Source organism: Hypanus sabinus, chromosome 7, assembly GCF_030144855.1.
Source record: "Hypanus sabinus isolate sHypSab1 chromosome 7, sHypSab1.hap1, whole genome shotgun sequence".
Classification (NCBI taxonomy): Eukaryota; Metazoa; Chordata; class Chondrichthyes; order Myliobatiformes; family Dasyatidae; genus Hypanus; species Hypanus sabinus.
Window position 1 is genome coordinate 179,872,565 of NC_082712.1, and position 15,480 is coordinate 179,888,044.

General features: G+C 47.1%; 1 protein-coding gene across 8 annotated transcripts in view; it reads right to left on the reverse strand.

Annotated features, from left to right (window-relative positions):
• LOC132397445 (lamin tail domain-containing protein 2-like) overlaps positions 1–15,480 on the reverse strand; it is a 99,833-nt gene that overhangs the window by 35,918 nt on the left and 48,435 nt on the right. For all 8 annotated transcript variants that reach the window (XM_059976250.1, XM_059976246.1, XM_059976244.1 and 5 more), the window contains one exon: positions 3,003–3,094. In XM_059976250.1, the coding sequence (XP_059832233.1) occupies positions 3,003–3,094 (92 nt within the window). The remainder of the gene's footprint in view (positions 1–3,002; positions 3,095–15,480) is intronic.

A 15,480-nucleotide genomic window follows, 5' to 3' on the forward strand; every position in this document is an offset into this window, starting at 1 on the left:
GAGGGGTGTAGGGTGTAGAGGGAGTTACAGAGATGGGAGGGGTGCAGGGTGCAGAGTGGGATTACAGAGACAGGAGGGGTGCAGGGTGCAGAGGGAGTTACAGAGATGGGAGGGGTGCAGGGTGCAGAGGGGGTTACAGAGATGGGAGGGGTGCAGGGTGCAGAGGGGGTTACAGAGACAGGAAGTGTGCAGGGTGCAGAGGGGGTTACAGAGATTGGAGGGGTGCAGGGTGCAGAGGGGGATTACAGAGATTGGAGGGGTGCAGTGTGCAAGGGGGGTTACAGAGATGGGAGGGGTGCAGGGTGCTGAGGGGGTTACAGAGATGGGAGGGGTGCAGGGTGCAGAGGGGGTTACAGAGATGGGAGGGGTGCAGGGTGCAGAGGGGGTTACAGAGATGGGAGGGGTGCAGGGTGCAGATGGGGTTACAGAGACAGGAAGGGTGCAGGGTGCAGAGGGGGTTACAGAGATGGGAGGGGTGCAGGGTGCAGAGGGGGGTTACAGAGACAGGAGGGGTGCTGGGTGCAGGGTGGGATTACAGAGACAGGAGGGGTGCAGGGTGCAGAGGGGGTTACAGAGATGGGAGGGGTGCAGGGTGCAGAGGGGGTTACAGAGATGGGAGGGGTGCAGGGTGCAGATGGGGTTACAGAGATGGGAGGGGTGCAGGGTGCAGAGGGGGTTACAGAGATGGGAGGGGTGTAGGGTGCAGAGGGGGTTACAGAGATGGGAGGGGTGTAGGGTGCAGAGGGGGTTACAGAGATGGGAGGGGTGCAGGGTGCAGAGGGGGTTACAGAGATGGGAGGGGTGTAGGGTGCAGAGGGGGTTACAGAGATGGGAGGGGTGCAGGGTGCAGAGGGGGTTACAGAGATGGGAGGGGTGTAGGGTGCAGATGGGGTTACAGAGATTGGAGGGGTGCAGTGTGCAGAGGGGGTTACAGAGATTGGAGGGGTGCAGTGTGCAAGGGGGGTTACAGAGATGGGAGGGGTGCAGGGTGCAGAGGGGGTTACAGAGACAGGAAGGGTGCAGGGTGCAGAGGGGGTTACAGAGATGGGAGGGGTGCAGGGTGCTGAGGGGGTTACAGAGATGGGAGGGGTGCAGGGTGCAGAGGGGGTTACAGAGACAGGAAGGGTGCAGGGTGCAGAGGGGGTTACAGAGATGGGAGGGGTGCAGGGTGCTGAGGGGGTTACAGAGATGGGAGGGGTGCAGGGTGCAGATGGGGTTACAGAGATGGGAGGGGTGCAGGGTGCAGATGGGGTTACAGAGATGGGAGGGGTGCAGGGTGCAGAGGGGGTTACAGAGACAGGAAGGGTGCAGGGTGCAGAGGGGGTTACAGAGATGGGAGGGGTGCAGGGTGCAAGGGGGGTTACAGAGATGGGAGGGGTGCAGGGTGCAGAGGGGGATTACAGAGATTGGAGGGGTGCAGTGTGCAAGGGGGGTTACAGAGATGGGAGGGGTGCAGGGTGCAGAGGGGGGTTACAGAGACAGGAGGGGTGCAGTGTGCAAGGGGGGTTACAGAGATGGGAGGGGTGCAGGGTGCTGAGGGGGTTACAGAGATGGGAGGGGTGCAGGGTGCAGAGGGGGATTACAGAGATTGGAGGGGTGCAGTGTGCAAGGGGGTTACAGAGATGGGAGGGGTGCAGGGTGCAGAGGGGGTTACAGAGATGGGAGGGGTGCAGGGTGCAAGGGGGGTTACAGAGATGGGAGGGGTGCAGGGTGCAGAGGGGGATTACAGAGATTGGAGGGGTGCAGTGTGCAAGGGGGGTTACAGAGATGGGAGGGGTGCAGGGTGCAGAGGGGGGTTACAGAGACAGGAGGGGTGCAGTGTGCAAGGGGGGTTACAGAGATGGGAGGGGTGCAGGGTGCTGAGGGGGTTACAGAGATGGGAGGGGTGCAGGGTGCAGAGGGGGATTACAGAGATTGGAGGGGTGCAGTGTGCAAGGGGGTTACAGAGATGGGAGGGGTGCAGGGTGCAGAGGGGGTTACAGAGATTGGAGGGGTGCAGTGTGCAAGGGGGTTACAGAGATGGGAGGGGTGTAGGGTGCAGAGGGGGATTACAGAGATTGGAGGGGTGCAGGGTGCAGAGGGGGTTACAGAGACAGGAGGGGTGCAGGGTGCAGAGGGGGTTACAGAGATGGGAGGGGTGCAGGGTGCAGAGGGGGTTACAGAGATGGGAGGGGTGCAGGGTGCAGAGGGGGTTACAGAGATGGGAGGGGTGCAGGGTGCAGAGGGGGTTACAGAGATGGGAGGGGTGTAGGGTGCAGAGGGGGATTACAGAGATGGGAGGGGTGCAGGGTGCAGAGGGGGTTACAGAGATTGGAGGGGTGCAGGGTGCAGAGGGGGTTACAGAGATGGGAGGGGTGCAGGGTGCAGAGGGGGTTACAGAGATGGGAGGGGTGCAGGGTGCTGAGGGGGTTACAGAGATGGGAGGGGTGCAGGGTGCTGAGGGGGTTACAGAGATGGGAGGGGTGTAGGGTGCAGAGGGGGATTACAGAGATGGGAGGGGTGCAGTGTGCAAGGGGGGTTACAGAGATGGGAGGGGTGCAGGGTGCAGAGGGGGTTACAGAGATGGGAGGGGTGCAGGGTGCAGAGGGGATTACAGAGATGGGAGGGGTGCAGGGTGCAGATGGGGTTACAGAGATGGGAGGGGTGCAGGGTGCTGAGGGGGTTACAGAGATTGGAGGGGTGCAGGGTGCAGAGGGGGTTACAGAGACAGGAGGGGTGCAGGGTGCTGAGGGGGTTACAGAGATGGGAGAGGTGCAGGGTGCTGAGGGGGTTACAGAGATGGGAGAGGTTAGAGCTAAAGGGTTGGGCTAGAGGTGAGATGAGACTATGGTGGGATTCCAAGATGAAGAAGTTTGAAGTGAGTGAATGAGCCACCACAGGACAAACAATCTCCATTAGAAGGATAAAGGAACAGGGCTCACACACTGTACAGTCAACAGTTGTGATACAGGGTAGGGTCATTGATTTGGTGTGAGTGTCAATCTGCTGCGTACTCTGATTACCTGCTCTTCACAGTGGCGAAGTCTGCCTCCATGCCCCCAGCCAAAGAACCATGGTCTGTCTCTGCCGATCCATGTAGGTGCTGCCACAGGCCCTGGGCAAAGGAACGTAACTGAACTGTTATATTCTTCCCTCCACTGGATACCCCCAAGAGACCCCGGCAATCTGTTCATGCTATCAGACAGGCTAGCAGGGACAAATTCAAGATTGTTTAATGTCATTCCGGTACACAAGTGTAAAGGAGAACAAAATAATTGTTACTCCAGATCCAATACAGCACAAAAAGACACAGTAAGAGCACGATAAATATACAGTGCCTTATTGCTACTTATTTATTTATCTGCATTTCAGTTTGTTTATAGATTACAGTTCCTGATGTTTACTGTTTACAGATCCTGTTTACAGTTACTGTTCTATAGATTTGCGTAGTATGTCTGCAGAAAAAGCGCAGGGATGTATGTGGTGACATGTATGTACTCTGATAATAAATTTTACTTTGAACTTTGATGTATTCAGCCCCCACAACTGTTTTCACATTTTGCTGTCTCGTTTCTAAATTAAAAATATATTGAAGTAGGATTTTTAAGCTAAACTACAAAACATCATGTCAAACCAAAAGAATAATTCCAAAACCTGTCAACAATTTACTAAAAACTAAAAACCAAAATTGTGAAGCTGAAAAGGTATTCATTCCCTTTGTACGCTAACTTTCCTCGGGTGCAATCATACCTTACCAACTCACCCGATTTGTTGATGTAGAAAATTGGAGGATCACCTGTTTTTCAATGAATAAGAACAAATACCCTTCTCTCTGTAAGATCCAACAGTAGGGCAGCTTTTCAACAGACCAAACCAAAGTGAGTACAAAATAGCATTCCAGACGAGTCAGGGATATGATAATCGAGAGGCACAAATCTCCGGAATGGGACAGGACTGTAATGTATGAATCAATTTCTTTTAGAGCAAACATCTTTCCCCTTAGCACTTCATATTGATCTGTTGTCTGTGCATGCGTATTGCGCTCTCCCTCTCTCACACATGCTGCAATGTGAATACACCAGTTAAAGCCATCTCCCGCGTGCATGCTTTTATTTAATCAATATGTTGCACAGACACAACTAATTGGCAATGAGTACAAACCTGAATGTCAGAAAATATCATGAACTGCACTGACAGATATGGGATTAAACAGCGAGAGTTAAACAGCATGAGAAAGCCATCACAGACACTAACAAAGCATGGTAACAGTGAAAGACATGCTGAATTTAAAGTGAAAATAATGCAGTGATTATTTCAATCTGGAAAATTGATGAATTTGATAGCACTAATGAAAGCTGGGAGTCGTATATCGAGAGGGTTGAACTGTATTGTAATGCGAACAATGTGGAGGAGCAAAATAAAGCCACTACACTTATTAGTTTAATGGGTGTAAGAATATATCCATTACGCAGCCCAGTAACCCCTGCAAAGCCAGCAAGCAAGAAGTTCAAAGAAGTCTCAATTTTACAATATCGCTTGAGTTCTAAAGCACTGGCAATAGCTAAGAATTTAAATCTTACAAAAGGAACCAGTCAAAACATGAAAGCCTTTCTGTATACTTTGCAGAACTGTGCAAACTTTCCCAAGACTGTGACTTTAGAGATGGATTTTCTGATGAATTAAGGGACAGGATTATTTGTGGCATGCATAGTCAAAGCATTCAAAAAAGGCTACTGTCCGAAATAATGGACATTGACCATTGCAATATTATTGCAGACTGCAGCAAAGGATGCAGCAGAACTACAGAAAAGGTTAGAATGTGAAATGCATAAAAATATCCCTAAATGTTGCAAAAAGCTAAAAATGTTATTGATGAGGCAAATCCTCCCGTGGTGCAAATTACTGTTGATTCAGAGAAAAAGTCTGCAGAAATGTCACAGGCCAGGTCACATAGAGAGAGTCTGCAAGGCAGACAAAAAGCACAACCGAGTGAGAGGCCTCAAACACCAAACAAAGCAAATGCATAAAGTAACCAAATATAACACAATCAGACAACATAGAGCCTGACAAAGGTGAACTGTCATCTCTAGAACTGCATAGTGTACAGTTGTGTATAGTTCTGGTCACCGAATTATGGGAAAGATGTTAACAAATTAGAGAGAGTACAGAGGAGATTTACTAGAATGTTACCTGGGTTTCAGCACCTAAGTTACAGAGAAAGGTTGAACGTTAGGTCTTTATTCTTTGGCGTGTAGAAGGTTGGGGGGGACTTGATAGAGATATTTAAAATTATGAGGGGGATAGATAGAGTTGATATGGATAGGCTTTTTCCATTGAGAGTAGGGGAGATTCAAACAAGAGGACATGAGTTGAGAGTTAAGGGGCAAAAGTTTAGGGGTAATGCGAGGGGGAACTTCTTTACTCAGAGAGTGGTAGCTGTGTGGAACAAGTTTCCAGTAGAAGTGGTAGAGGCAGGTTCGATTTTGTCATTTAAAAAAAATTACATAGGTATATGGACAGGAAAGGAATGGAGGGTTATGGGCTGATTGCAGTCGGTGGGACTAGGTGAGAGTAAGCGTTCGGCATATTGAGAAATATATCTGACATAACCACTATATATACCTGAAATATAATCACTATGTGTTAGCTATTTGCTATACTATGTAATCACTTCTAGGTACCGAATATTAATATGTATTATTTTCTAGACACATTTTGTTATGTGTTGTTTTCACTAGATACTTTGTACTCTCTTAGCTGCATATTATGGCACTTACAGAACACCTGTTTGTTTAGCAGCACTATTAGCTGAGATGTACCCCATGTATTACACTCAGCCTTTGTTTAGTACGAGATAACGGTGGCGGACAGGCTGGTGCGAGCAGGAATGTAATGTGAGGGAGGTTGTGTGGAAAACATAATCTTGGCCACGAATGAGGTCCCAATGCGAATGGGTGAAAAATAATGGTGACGCACTGAGAGCTAGGCAACAGTGATTGATTAGTTAATATATAGATGATATGCAATTATAAATTGATTGGGTATGCTGATGAAACGGGAATGTAACTGAGATAAGAAATTACTGTAAAGAATGCTGTACACCGAGCTCAGCGGGCTTTCGGTGACAAGTTCATTGAGTGCCTCAGCCGTTGTTTGCAAATAAAGATTTAAACTTCTCAAAGAATTGTCTGCGTCTCCTGGTTATTTCAAGTAACCATGACAGGCACAGACTAGAAGTGCCAAGATGGCCTGTTTCTGTGGTGTAATTGTTATATGGTTATAGAATAACTGAAGCAGATCACAAAATCATCTGGATCACAATAGATGTGTCTGGTGTAAAACTGAAAATGGAGCTCAATACAGGGTCAGCTCTGTCTATAATTCCAGAAGCTGACTACAACAGACTGTAAGATACCATTAGAGAAGACCTCAGTGATGCTAAAGAGTTACACAGGTGAAAAAGTGACTTCCAAATGCAAACTGAAAGTAAATGAGATGTATGGGGGCCAAACATAACAGCTAGAGCTTTTATGTATTGAAAAGTGGAGGGCCAGCAATTTTTGGATGTGAATGGTTGAGAAAAATTCAACTAGACTGGCACTCAATCAAAGTTCTCAGTGTGGCATCAACAGGCAGCAGCAGCCCAAATGGTAGCCCTAACCAGAGACTGGCACAGCTGCTTAATGCTAATGAGAAGGTATTTGAGAAGGGGTTTGGTAAACTCACAGGCATGAAGGCCAAAATTACATTGAATGAATTAGCAACACCAAGATACCATAAAGCATGTCCAGTGCCTTACACACTACATCTTAAAGTGGATGCTGAACTGCAGAGCTTAGAGTCATCTGGAGTTTTTTCTGAAGTTAAGTGGAGTGATTGGGCCATGCCCATTGTCCCAGTGATCAAGAAAGGAAAGGTCAGACCCATTCACATATGTGGAGATTTCAAAGTGAGCATCAGCCTAGTGCTGTGTACCGTGCAGTATCCTCTGCCGTGAATAGAAGACATTTTGGCATCTTTGACAGGCAGGGAGATTGAATTGTCACAAACCTAGCTGGAAATGGAGAATGACGAGTCAAGCAGAAAGTTCCTCACAATCAGCACTCACAAGGGACAGTTCCAGTATAATAATCTTGTCTTTGGCATCGCTTCAACTCCAGCAATTTGGCAAAGAGCAATGGGCCAAGTGATCCAAGATATCCCAGGAACACAATGCTACCTTGATGACATCATTGTGACTGGCAAAAATGGTGAAGAGCTTTGGCAAAGTGTTTACCAGGCTGAGTGAGTATGGTCTGAAATCTCATATTATGGACATTTAATTAACAAGCATGGCTTACATAAGTCACAAGAGAAGAATGAAGCGGTGATAATAGGTGCCCAAACTGGAACAAGTTTACAAGTAGCCTTGTGAACTACTACCTTTGGTTTCTCTCAAGCATTGCTACAGTGCTGCACCCATGGAATGCACTGTTACAGACAGGAGCAAAGTGGGAATAGTCAGAAAGATCTAAAAAAGCACTCAAGGAAACAAAGAGACTAATAACGTCCAATGAACTGCTACCCTTTATATACATCCTTGCTCATCAGACTGGTGTGTGATGCATCCCCTTATGGCGTTGAAGCCGTTTTGTCACATTATGAAAGATGGATCTAAAAGCATTATTGAATTTGCTTCAAGATCATTAATGAGTGCAGAATGCAACTACACACAAATCAACCAAGAGGCCCTTAGTCTAGTATGAGGAATAAAGTAGATCCACCACTTTGCTTATGGACAAAGGTTTACGCTAGTGACAGACCACTGAACCCTTGTGTCCATTTTCAATCTCAGGAAGGGAATTCCAGTGATGACTGCTACTCTGTTCCAATGTTGGGCACCGTTCCTCGGAGCCCATTCTTATGACATAGAATTCAAGGGTATTGTCACATCTTCCATTATCAGCAACTGAAAAAAAAGTCTTCATACTGTGACCCAGCAGATGTGTTCCACACAGCATTAGTGGACCCAACATTGCTAAAAGTCTATGAAATCACCATGGAAGGATGGTCAGCTCATGGTAACCCTATGTTTCCAGGGTTCTCAATGAGACCAGACTAACTGTCGTCATGTCAAAGAACACTGGTGTGTGGATCTCATGTTGTAGCTCCTTCTAAACTGCACACCAGAGTGTTAGAAAACCTGCATGGAGGACACTTGGGGACAGTCAAGATGAAGAGTGTCACCTGGAGTTACATGTGGTGGCTGGGTATAGGTAAATTGATTGAAGACTTGGCCAGGATGACAAAAAAATTCAAAATGTGCCCCCACAGGCACCATTACACTGTGGGAGTGGCTGTGATCACATGGCAAAGAGTACATATTGACTTTGCTGGGCCATTCATGGACTCTGTGTTTTCGATTGCTGTGGATGCTCATTCAAAGTGGCCGGAGTTTATACCAGTGAAGTTAGTAACCTCTTTCGCAAAGGCTGTCTCTGCTCTGAGGACCATCTTCACCATAAATGGCTTACCAGAAGAAATTGTGAGTGACAACAGACCAAAATACACGTCAGAAGACTTCCAAATGTTGATAACGAAAAATGTCATCAGACGTATCAAGTCAGCTCCTCACCACCCAGCATCAAATGGGTTAGCTAAAAGATTTATCCAAACCTTCAATAAGTCCAATAAAGCGATGGACAAGGACATTTCTGTACAACACAAGGTGGACAACTTCTTTCTTGTATTGGAACTCTGTTCATTCAACAACAAATCAAACTCCTGCAATGCTGTTCAAGAACAGGAATCTGAGATCTCACATAGACCTCCTGAAACCAGATCTACAGAGGGAAGTACAGAAACAGTTCAGCCATTTGGCAAGTAAAGCAGCAGGGAGCATAAAGACTGGACAAGAAGTCCTAGTGTGAAGACAAGTGGACACCTGGTAGGATAGCTACAAAAACTGGACCACCGATGGACACAGTGGATGTTGGAGATTCGACTTGGAGACGTGATGTGGACCAGACACTGGATGATCAACCGAAGAACACACCGGAGTCGACAGCATCCAACCAGGACACATTACCGTCACCAAACTTATTTCTCAGTGATGATGTCACTGACAGTAACAAGACACCAGAAACCGAGAACGTTGTCTTAGACGAGACCTACCAAACCCGATGCCACTCCACAGGTCCAGAGGTGGTATCCTGAAAGAAACAGAGCGCCACCCAAAAGACTGAATTTTTAGAACTGTGAAGTTAATTATGGACTGTAATTGTTAAAGCATGTTTATTTGAAATATGGGTTTATGAAAGGGGAATTAAATGTTTTGTACATACAGTTTTATGTTGCATTATTCTAAAGGTGGAGCAAGAAGACTGCGAGTCAACTGCTGATTTTTTGGAGCGAAGGTTGTTTTTTACTACTCAGGTTAAAGAGAAGCGAGACCACGCAGGCACGTGATGTCTGCCAGTAGAGCACGAAAGGTTCAAAAAGAAGGCAGCCATATCCAGCGGGCAGCGGAGTGAGAGGCAGCAGAGTGGTAGGGCTTTGGCTCGACGGGCTTAGGCAGTAACGGGACGAGGAGAGATATGAAGTATGTGAGTGAGGCCAGTTTTCTGTGCTCAGTGTCAGATGTGGGGGGGTCCTGGAGTCTCCCAGCCTCCCGGACAGCCATATCTGCTCCGAGTGTGTCGAACTGCACCTCCTGAGGGACCGAGTTAGAGAACTGGAGATGCAGCTCAATGATCTTCGCCTCGTCAGGGAGAGCAAGGAGGTGATAGAAAAGAGTTATAGACAGGTGGTCACACCGGGGCCACAGGAGGCAGACAAGTGGGTCACAGTCAGGAGAGGGAAGGGGAAGAGTCAGGTACTAGAGAATACCACTGTGGCTGTACCCCTTGACAATAAGTACTTCTGTTTGAGTACTGTTGGGAGGTGGGGGACAGCCTACCTGGGGGAAGCGGCAGTGGCCAGGCCTCTGGCACAGAGTCTGGCCCTGTGGCTCAGAAGGGTAGGGAAGGGAAGAGGAAGGCAGTAGTGATAGGGGACTCTACAGTCAGGGGATCGGACAGACAATTCTGTGGACGCAAGGAAGAAACTCGGATGGTAGTTTGCCTCCCAGGTGCCAGGGTTTGGGATTTTTCAGATCGCGTCCAAGATACCTTGCGGTGGGAGGGAGAACAGCCAGAGGTCGTGGTACATATTGGTACCAATGTCATAGGCAGGAAAAGGGAGGAGGTCCGGAAAAAAGACTACAGGGAATTAGGAAGGAAGTTGAGAAGCAGGACCGCAAAGGTAGTAATCTCGGCAGGCACGACCTGTACAAAAAGAAAACATGTTACACTTGAATCCCAGGGGGACCAATATCCTGGTGGGAAGGTTTGCTAAGGCTACTGGGGAGAGATTAAACTAGACCTGTTGGGGGGGTGGGGTGGGAACTGAACTGAAGAGATGGAGGAAGGGTCGGTTGGCTCACAAATAGTGAAAGCTTGTAGACAGTGTGAGAGGGAGGATAGGCAGGTGATAGAGAAGGGACGCGCTCAGACCGAAGGCTTGAGATATGTCTATTTTAATGCAAGGAGTGTTGTGAACAAAGTGGGTGAGCTTAGAGCGTGGATCAGTACTTGGAGGTATGATGTGGTGGCCATTACAGAGACTTGGATGGCTCGGGGACAGGATTGGTTACTTCAAATGCTGGGCTTTAGATGTTTTAGAAAGGGCAGGGAGGGAGGCAAAAGAGGTGGGGGCATGGCACTGTTGATCAGAGGTAGTGTCACAGCTGCAGAAAAGGTGGATGCCATGGAGGGATTGTCTACAGAGTCTCTGTGGGTGGAGGGTAGGAACAGGAAGGGGTCAATAACTTTACTGGGTGTTTTTTATAGGCCGCCCAATAGTAACAGGGATATAGAGGAGCAGATGGGGAAACAGATCCTGGAAAGGTGTAATAATAACAGAGTTGTAGTGATGGGAGATTTTAATTTCCCAAATATTGATTGGCATCTCCCTAGATCAAGGGGTTTAGATGGGGTGGAGTTTGTTAGGTGCATTCAGGAAGGCTTCTTGACGCAATATGTAGATAAGCCTACAAGAGGAGAAGCTGTACTTGATTTGGTATTGGGAAATGAACCTGGTCAGGTGTCAGACCTCTCTGTGGGAGAGCATTTTGGAGATAGTGATCATAATTCTATCTCCTTTACAATAGCATTGGAGAAAGATAGGAACAGACAAGTTAGAAAAGTGTTTAATTGGAGTAAGGGGAATTATGAGGCTATCAGGCAGGAAATTGGAGGCTCAAATTGGAAACAGATATTCTTAGGGAAAAGTACGGAAGAAATGTGGCAAATATTCAGGGGATATTTGTGTAGAGTTCTGCATAGGTACATTCCAATGAGACAGGGAAGTTATGGTAGGGTATGGGAACCGTGGTATACAAAGGCTGTAAAAAATCTAGTCAAAAAGAAAAGAAAAACTTACAAGTGGTTCAGAGAGCTAGGTAATGTTAGAGATCTAGAAGATTATAAGACTACTAGGGAGAAGCTTAAGAAGGAAATTAGGAGAGCCAGAAGGGGCCATGAGAAGGCCTTGGAGGGCAGAATTAGGGAAAACCCCAAGGCATTCTACAACTATGTGAAGAGCAAGAGGATAAGTCATGAAAGAATAGGATCTATCAAGTGTGACTGTGGGAAAGTGTGTATGGGACCAGAGGAAATAGCAGAGGTACATAATGAATACTTTACTTCAGTATTCACTATGGAAAAGGATCTTAGTGATTGTAGTGATGACTTGCAGCAGACTGAAAAGCTTGAACGTAGATATTAAGAAAGAGGATGTGCTGGAGCTTTTGGAAAGCATCAAGTTGGATAAGCCGCTGGGACCGGACTAAATGTCCCCCAGGCTACTGTGGGAGGCGAGGGAGGGGATTGCTAAGCCCCTGGCGATGATCTTTGCATCATCAATGAGGACCAGAGAGGTTCCAGAGGATTGGAGGGTTGCAGACATTGTTCATTTATTCAAAGGGAGTAGAAATAGCCCAGGAAATTATAGACCTGTGAATCTTACCTCAGTGGTTGGTAAGTTGATGGAGAAGATCATGAAAGGCAAGATTTATGAACATTTGGAGAGGTATAATATGATTAGTAGTAGTCAGCATAGCTTTGTAAAGGGCATATTGTGCCTTAGAAGCCTGATTGAATTTTTTGAGGATGTGACTAAACACATTGATGAAGGTAGAGCAGTAGATGTTGTGTATATGGATTTCAGCAAGGCATTTGATAAGGTACCCCATGCAAGGCTTTCTGAGAAAGTAAGGAGGCATGAGTTCAAAGGGGACATTGCTTTGTGGATCCAGAACTGACTTGCCCACAGAAGGCAAAGAGTGGTTGTAGACAGGTCATATTCTGCATGGAGGTCAGTGACCAGTGGTGTGCCTCAGGGATCTGTTCTGGGGCCCTTACTCTTTATGACTTTTATAAATGACCTGGATGAGGAAGTGGAGGGATGGGTTAGTAAGTTTGCTGATGACACAAAGGTTGGAGGTGTTGTGGATAGTGTGGAGGGCTGTCGAGGTTACAGCCCGACATTGATTGGATGCAAAACTGAGCTGAGAAGTGGCAGATGGAGTTCAACCCAGATAAGTGGTTCATTTTGGTAGGTCAAATATGATGGTAGAATATAGTATTAACAGTAAGACGCTTGGCAGTGTGGAGGATCAGAGGGACCTTGGGGTCCGAGTCCACATGACACTCAAAGCAGCTGCACAGGTTGACTCTGTGGTTAAGAAGGCATACGGTGTATTGGCCTTCATCAATCATGGAATTGAATTTAGGAGCCAAGAGGTGATGTTGCAGCTATATAGGACCCTAGTCAGACCCCACTTGGAGTAGTGTGCTCAGTTCTGGTCGCCTCACTACAGGAAGGATGTGGAAGCCATAGAAAGGGTGCAGAGTAGATTTACAAGGATGTTGCCTGGATTGGGGAACATGTCTTATGAGAATAGGTTGAGTGAACTCGGCCTTTTCTCCTTGGAGCGAAGGAGGATGAGAGGTGACCAGATAGAGGTGTACAAGATGATGAGAGGCATTGATCGTGTCGCTAGTCAGAGACTTTTTCCCAGGGCTGAAATGGTTGCCACAAGAGGAGACTGTTTCGCTGAACACCTACGCTCTGTCCGCCAGAGAAAGCATGATCTCCCAGTGGCCACACGTTTTAACTCCACATCCCACTCCCATTCTGATATGTCTATCCATGGCCTCCTCTACGGTCAAGATGAAGCCACACTCAGGTTGGAGGAACAACACCTTATATACCAGCTGGGTAGCCTCCAACCTGATGGCATGAACATTGACTTCTCTAACTTCCGTTAATGCCCCTCCTCCCCTTCATACCCCATCCCTGATATATATAGTTTTTCCCCCCTCCTCTTTTTTTCTCTCTCTCTGCCCATCACTCTGCCCGTTCTCCATCTTCCCCCACCCTTTCTTTCTCCCTAGGCCTCCCGTCCCATGATCCTTTCCCTTCTCTAGCTCTGTATCCCTTTTGCCAATCACCTTTCCAGCTCTCAGTTTCACCCCACCCCCTCCGGTCTTCTCCTATAGTTTCGCTTCCCCCCCCCCTCCCACTTCTAAATTTCTTACTATCTTTCTTTTCAGTTAGTCCTGATGAAGGGTCCCGGCCCGAAACGTTGACAGCGCTTCTCCCTATAGATGCTGCCTGGACTGCTGTGTTCCACCAGCATTTTGTTTGTGTTGCTTGAATTTCCAGCATCTGCAGATTTCCTCATGTTTGACACAAGAGGACACAGGTTTAAGGTGCTGGGGAGTAGGTACAGAGGAGATGTCAGGGGTAAGTTTTTTACTCTGTTACGAATGTGGCGCAACTCTGAGGGGCCAAAGGGTACAAAGTCACCCCCTCCTTTTTGAGGATCGCAAGATCGCTATTAATTCGGGTCTGGGACCCAGGAAATGAGAGAGAGACACACAGAATCCACAAGGTTTGGAGTGTGTCCTGGCCTCAGTGAAACAAAGCCACTGATAACGGCCATTGTCTCTTGGAGATGGAGTTGTGTATTGAGCACTGTACTATTCATTGAAGCCCTCAGGGGACAACCAGAGTGGGCTGGTTGAGGGATTGCATCATCCCAACCTGATTGACATCTGAGACCCCGTGAGTAAGGATAAAAGAGGGTCTGGGGAACAACCCCTTCAGACGCACCAGGAGAAACGCTGGAAAGCCAATGACAGCGTTTTATAGCGAACGCCGGTGAGAGCTCGTGTGTGTCCTCCCTTTGCCAGGGTGGCAGGCTCATCACAGAAGAACGGTTTAGCTAAAGGAGAGGCCACAAGTGAAAGGCCACAACAACGAGACTCCTGATGGATCGAAATCATAAAAGGAAAGCCAGCAAGTTTCTCAAAATCTCTCTCTCTCCAACCATTGCCACACAGCGGTCCCCAAAGGCTGCAGCCTGCATGACCTGAGTGAACTTTATATTTCCATCGGACAATACATTATCCCCTAGACAACGATAGAGCTTATTTCTTATTGATTATTATTATACCCGCACTTTTAGATTTAGTATTTATTATATTATCTGTATGTTTGCATTGATGTTATTTTTTGTGTATTTTTACTAATAAATACTGTTAAAAATCGTATCATCAGACTTCAACCGGACCTCTCTATCTTTGCTGGTAAGTGACCCAGTTATGGGGTTCGTAACAAAGTGGGGCCTCGTCTCGAGATTTGATACCAAATTCTTGGATCTGGTTGCACGGATAACCAGACGGGAAACCAGCAAAGATGGACATAGATAAATTTATAGAAAATCCGACTCTGGAGGCGCTAGAGGGGACCATAAAGTCGGACTTGATAAATATTGTGAAAGGACTAAACCTCGCAGAGGTGAGGTTGTCGATGAAAAAGCAGGAGGTGCGGAGGGCCATAACTCAGTATTATATTGTGAAGAATGTGTTTTCGGCTGAGGTATTGGAAAATATCCCTGAAAAGGCACCAGTTAGTGGGACAGCTCAGTTAGAGTTGGAGAAATTAAGGTTGGAACATGAAATTAAGTTAAAGCAGCTGGAAGCAGCTGAAAAGGAAAAAGAAAGAGCCGAAAAGCAACGGGAGCATGAGCTTCAACTAAAGGAGTTAGAGGTGAAGAGGGAGCATGAAATTAAGTTAAAACAGCTGGAAGCAGCTGAAAAAGGGAAGGAAAAGGCCGAAAAAGAGAAGGAAAGGGCCTAAAAAGAGAGGGAGAGAGCCGAAAAGGAGAGGGAGTATGAGGAGAAGGAGAAACAGAGGCAACATGACTTGGACATGGAGAAGTTAAGGCAAGAGCGAAGAGCTCAAGGGTCAGACCGAGAGGAGAGATTTAATGTTAGTCGGGAGTTTAGGTTAGTACCTCCGTTTGAGGAGACGGATGTTGATAGTTATTTCTTGCATTTTGAAAAGGTGGCAGTGAGTCAGAAGTGGCCCAAAGATCAGTGGGTGGCGTTGTTACAAAGTGTGTTAAAAGGGAAG